The following is a 6,000-nucleotide window of genomic DNA, read 5'->3' as shown; positions in this document are numbered from 1 at the left end:
ATGGGACTGCAGCCCCTGGAGTTTAGCGACTGCTACCTCGACAGCCCGTGGTTCCGGGAGAGGATCCGCGCGCACGAAGCGGAGCTCGAGAGGACTAACAAGTTCATCAAAGAGCTCATCAAGGACGGAAAGAACCTTATCGCTGCCACCAAAAGTAAGCGGAGTCCGCTCGCGTTCGCGTTCGGGCTGCGGCGTGGCGAGGAAGGCGGGAGGAGAGTCTTCCCTCCCGAGGGGGATGGCTCTGTGCCCCTAAACAGGGCTGGAGAAATAGGCGGTTCCTTAGAGGTTAGGCTCCAGGACATTCCCCTTCCAGGCGGTTCCCCGGCTCGCCCGGGCCCCTTGGTGGCGCGGGAGCCTGTGCGTGGGAGCTGCCCCGGGGCTCCCGCCTGACCCAGCGGAGCTTGCCTTGGCGCCGGCCGATCCGAATCGAGGCTCGGCTCCGGAGTCAGGTTTTACTGCGCCCTAACGCTGTTCTCAGTCTCGGACAAAACAGGACATCAGTTCGACAGTTTTGTCTCGCAACCTTTCCAAGGAACTTTATTGGAGATTCTTTGAGACCCTGCCTGTAATTGAGTTCCTAAAAAGTCCCTTAAGTATGTATGTTTTTTTTTTTATCGATTAAATATCTTTTATGTATCCCCTTTCCGTCTTCCCTGACAGTCTCGACCTACGTCCCTCATGTACTAAACCAGAAAGTCTACCTGGCTTTGTGCTGCCTTCTGCACATTCCTCCTGCCCTGTGCTGAGGCGGGTTCAAAGATTGGCGTTTGTAAGGGTCAGTGGTTCTCCTCAGCAGTGCTTGTGAGTAGGGAATTCTACTTTCTTCAGCCTTCTTGGTCTGATCCCGTATTTAAACAGACAATCAAATAGACCAACCCTCAAGCTACCTCGAAGACAACAGAAAGAGAAGTGTGTGGGAGCTGTAATGAGTCTAGTAGTAGGGACTAGTTGAAATTTGTGCAGAAACAGTTGTAATGTTCTACAAATGGGGTGAAGCTCTCCAGGGTCAGGTGCTGGCATCCAGGCCATGCTGGGACCCCTAGTCCGGTCCTTGAGTTACTGTGAACATCCCTTTTCCCTCTTAGAAAGAACCAAGCACAGGGGCAGTACCCAGCCTTTTGAGTTGCAGTTTGTTAGGTTCCCTGATTCAGTAATTGCCATCCCTGGGAGTTTATTCCATGTGTTTGTAGATATCACTTCTGGAAAAATATCCCAGGTCACCCCACCGTTTTGCATCCAGGAAGATGGATACTGTGCCTTCCCTCTCATCTACCCATCCAAGTGCCTGGCCCAGTTAATATTCACTTAATGAATGAGTTGAAATATTTTTTTAATGGGAAGAATTTAGTGGAGCCATCCCTGCAATTTGGGAGGCAAGTCACTCAACTTCTCTGGGCCATATCCAAGGTTCCATTTGTTCTATGACCTCTTTGGTGGTGTAGAGTTGGGATTGGGAATCACTTCATAATGAGTGGGTTATTTGCTGGGATAGCTGTCCAGGCCTTTGGCTTTGAGTTTTTGTGCTAGGTGGGAAACAGGACGATGGTCTGAAATGTGGAGGAATGACCACAGACAGTGAGGTGTGGGGAGTGTCAGTGGGCTGTGAAGAGCACTGTTAGGATTTCCATGGCTCAGTGTTAAGGAGCATCCCTAGACTTTGTGTGCTCTTGCACAGTTGTGCTTGAGGGGAGGTCAGGGGATGACTTGGTGGAGTTGAATCTCCCTTTCCATGTTTATGAGGACTCTGGGGATCCAGGTTTAAGTCTTCTCCAGCCTCTTTTGTTGCCTAGAATCATCCCGTAAAGCTAGGGAGGTGAGGAGAGGGGCAGATGGCAAAGCCAGTTTGGCCATGGGTAGGAAGCTATTTCTGTGACTGCATGTTAGTTGCTCTGCTGGCAGAAGGCATGCCTCATGTTTCCGAGGCAGTTAGTGTAAGGGGTGGGGTGGGCATGTGTGTGGGGTGTTAGCCTTCTTCCTCAGAAGTTGGGGTTTCTGGAATTTGTGATTAGGTGTCTTAATCCTCGTGCTATGGTTAGAGATAAATACAAAATGGGTAATCTTACTTATTTAAAAGATCAGCTATCCTCACCCTTAACTTTTCAGTCTTTCTCACAATAATAAACACTTTAGCGTATGTCCCTTGGGCATGCTGGGAGGACCCTGCCTTTCTCCACTTGACCCATTAAAGTTGTCTTCTAGTTCTTAGCAGAGATTAAGAGGGTTGAGCCTAAACTAGGAGACCCGGGTCAGTTCTTCTGTGGAGTCTGGCTGGACTGGGGGGACATGCAATTCTTGTGGTGCTTCCCTGCTGCACTTGTTGGCGGCATCTGTCAAGTTCCCAGCATGTGGAAACAGGCTGATGAGGTCACTTAACCAGTTGTCTTTCCATAACCTTGTATTCCCTGGATACAAGACAGGACTTAAGGGAAATGTCTTCAGAGAACAACGATCAAGCGGGTCACATTGCCAAATTGCTTCTATTTCTTGGTGTTTTATAATTTGGTTTGCAGAACAAGGCCTGTTTTGCTCCTCTTTGGATTGTGTGTTTACGTGATTTCTGTTCTTCATTGTTCTGCCCTGCAGTACACCCCCCAACTTGTCCTTTCAGTGCCTTGAAATGTTTTTGAATTCTTCCATAAATGTTTAAAGAATCTGGAGGCCTGTGGGGCCTGTAGGCTTGCTATTGAGTTCTGTCCTGTGGTGGTGCTAAGTAAGTACCTCCGGACTGGACACAACAGGGAAATGCTTGCCCTTGTGAATAGTTTTTGCAGTGAGTTCACTGCAGTCTGGGCACTGTTTTTGAGCTGTCTGTACTATGCTAAGTTCTTCAAATAAAGGGTATGAAACGCTACAAGTCAAGCCTGGGCCACGAAGGTTCACTCCTGTGATCCTAGTGGTCTGGAGGCTGATGCAGCAGGATTGCAAGTTTGGGGCCCTTTTGGGTTACACAGTGAGAGCCTGTCTTAAAAAACTAAACTGTGAGGGCTGGAGAGATGTCTCAGTGATTAAGATCATCGACTGTTCTTCCAGAGGATCAGAGTTTGATTCCTAGCACCCTTATCAGGTAGCTCACAACCACCTGTAACTCCAGCTCCAGAGAATCTGACACCTCTGGACTCTGGCACCTGGATTTGCGTGAACATACCCCCCCCCCCCATACAAATAATACGTAATACAGATATAAATAATAAATGCAAATGATAAAAATAAAATTAAAAAAGAAGCCAAGGGAAGTAAGAAGATTAAGTGGAAAAAATAAGATTAATTGACGGTAAATATCTCATCTTGTCTTTGGCAGGAACATGTTTGTCTAAAGTGGAGCAGGCAAAGATTGCTGGAAATTTTAGAACTCACTGGTGTTTTATATAAGGAAGAGAACCTTGTCAGATCGGAAACAGCTGAGAAGGAACAGGAACACTTGCAGTGCTGGGGGAGGAATGAGGGGACCGGTTTGGCTGGAAGGGAGATTTCATGTCAGAGCAGACTGCCAGGAACAGGAAGGCCAGGTTCCCATCATGGATGTGGGGAATGGTGGTGCTCCTCTGGAGAAGTCAGAGGCTTGACACTGAGAAGTCAGAGGGGAGCAAGATGGCTTAGAGGCAGTGAATTAGATGAGAGTGTAGATCAGTTTGAACGTGAAGTGGGGGTGGGGTGGTTGGGATGGGTAGAGAGAGCTCTAGAGAGCCAGTGTTTTGGGAGATTGGGAGATCACTTCAATGGATGTTTTGTTCAAATGGTTTCTAAGTTCTTGCTGTTGTCATTCCTCCCCTTTCGTAGAATAACCATTTTCCTCTTTCAGTGCGGTTAAAGGATTGTAAGCTTTCCAGGCCGTCTAGTTTTAGGTGCTTGTGATCCATACAGATACATAGCCAATTTCATACTTCGAACTTTATAGTCCGGTGTGTTTAATCTAGTATACCTAACCTGTAGGAAGTGTCAACAAACAGTCCTAACCATGTTAAGCACTCCTTGGTATGTGAGGTGCTGTGTGGTAAACTTGGATTGTCTGGTTTTGTGTGAACCAAAGGCCTCAGAACGGCCCCTCCCTTCTCCCATCATGTACAAGTAAAGGACCAAAGGGTCTTGGCTCCTTTGCCAGGTCTAGATCGGGTTTGCCCAAACTATGTTCTGATATTTCTAGGCTGCCGATTTAGTGCCTTGTGCATTGTTTTAGAAGGCAAAAATGAGAGATCCTGTTCTTTCTGTGTCCTGGCTCAGAAATGTTCTTTTGGGGGAAATTTCTTAAGTTGTCCTTACACAATATACCAAGATTTGGAAGAATGAAAAGAGTTTTAGTTCTCTTTAAACTTGAGTGTGAGTTTTCGTTTTTTCTAACAGTGGCTCGGTGCAGACTAACTGAAATGGCCTGGAAGGTTCTGAGATACCTGGGAGTGCTTTGCAGACACTGCTTTTGATGCTGGAGAGACTTTCATTTTCTGTTGGTCCAGATTTTGTATGTGTGACTCAGGGAGAGGTACTTAGGGATAATTCTGATTGATGTAACTTGCTTCTAGCTCAGTCCTAACTGTGCCGTAAAGACACGGGCAGGAGGGGCAGGGTTGCGGAAACCTCGAGCAGGCTAAGAATCACACATCACTAAACTCCAGCCCTGTTTAGGTAAGTCCATTTTCTGGTCTGGCAAACTGTTCTTACATTGAGGATCCCAAGGGCTGGAGTTGTGGCTTAGTTGGTAGAGTGCTTGCCTAGCTTGCATGAGGTTTAATTCCCAACATCCATTAACCATGCTTGTCATAGGCTGTGATCCCAGCACTCAAAAGGTATAGGTAGGTGGATCAAAAGTCCTTGGTCATTCTCTTCTATGTAGCAGGTTTTAGGCCAATCTGAGATGTGTGGAAAGAATGAAGATTCCAATTCTGGTGAAGCAGACTAATGGGAATCTAGCTGGAGACACCTGGGTGGGGTGAGGTGGGGAGTTGCCTTTTCCCAAGGGGACCACAGGAAAACATCTTCAGTCTGGGTTGTGGTGTCTCGGGACTGCTCCCTGTCTTTTTGGACCATGAGTGGAATGGGTCTGCTAGTAATGAGCTAATTATATCTGTGTACATGATGCTGAGAGCCATGAATTGTTTTAGGCCTGAGGCCACATCTGAGTGTTTGTTAAATCACATTAAGAAATTTTGGTTGGTGTTCTTTTACTTGCTTTGTTGGAATTGGTATTGTAGATTCCTGCTGAAGTAGCTACAAAGTGGAAATTAGAGCAGGATAAAAAGTAAAATATTTGTAAAAGCTCACAATATTTTAATTTTTCCCTGAATACAGAAGAGTATATGCTTGCTTTTGTCCTGAAGAACTAACTCCTGAGGACCCCCTTGCTAACTCTGCTTGCCCTGCTTGAAAAGCTTTCTCACCACAGGTGGTCCTTGACTCCATTTAGAGTCAGTTCCAAATCAGAATCCACCATTCTTTAGGATGTTTTCTCTTCAGTGAGCTGATGTCCTTGGGTCTTTTTGAACCATTAGTGAACCATCCATCCTTCCCATCTCCTTCTGTTTTTGTGAGACATGGGCAGGATGTGTAGCCCAGCTGGCCTCTAATTTACGACCCTTTCCTTTCTGTCTTTGTAATTGCTGGGATTACAATGGGTGCACTGCCATGGCTGGCTCTCCGCAGACTTTTCCTAAGTTCTGCAGGTTTTTGGAAGATGACCATGATAGTGAGGGTGCTTTACATTTTGTGTTTAGTCTTTGAAACAGCTAATGAGCCTGGTGTAGTGGTGCAGTGTTTTTAATTCTGGCACCCAGGAGGCAGGAGTAGGTGACTCTGAGTTGGAGGCCAGCCTGCTCATCAAGAGAGTTTCAGGTCAGTCAGGGCTATGTAGTAGAGCCCCCTTCTCAAACAAAACAAAAAAAGTAACCAAAGACTGATGAACGATTTAAGAATGAATAGTGTACCCCATCAGAGTTCCTGTGCAAATGAAGCCACCTAGTAACAGTGGAACCTGGGTCCAGCTCAGTAGCCTTTCTGTATCTGCTCGTGGGT

At 46.6% G+C, this 6,000-nt stretch overlaps 1 protein-coding gene across 3 annotated transcripts in view; it reads left to right on the top strand.

Moving 5' to 3' along the window:
* Positions 1–6,000, top strand: part of Arhgap10 (Rho GTPase activating protein 10) — a 272,186-nt gene continuing 266,186 nt past the window's right edge. For all 3 annotated transcript variants that reach the window (XM_027410549.1, XM_027410551.1, XM_027410548.1), the window contains exon 1: positions 1–154. In XM_027410549.1, the coding sequence (XP_027266350.1) occupies positions 1–154 (154 nt within the window). The remainder of the gene's footprint in view (positions 155–6,000) is intronic.

Source organism: Cricetulus griseus, chromosome 3, assembly GCF_003668045.3.
Source record: "Cricetulus griseus strain 17A/GY chromosome 3, alternate assembly CriGri-PICRH-1.0, whole genome shotgun sequence".
Lineage (NCBI taxonomy): Eukaryota > Metazoa > Chordata > Mammalia > Rodentia > Cricetidae > Cricetulus > Cricetulus griseus.
This window is presented reverse-complemented; position numbering and strand designations above follow the sequence as displayed.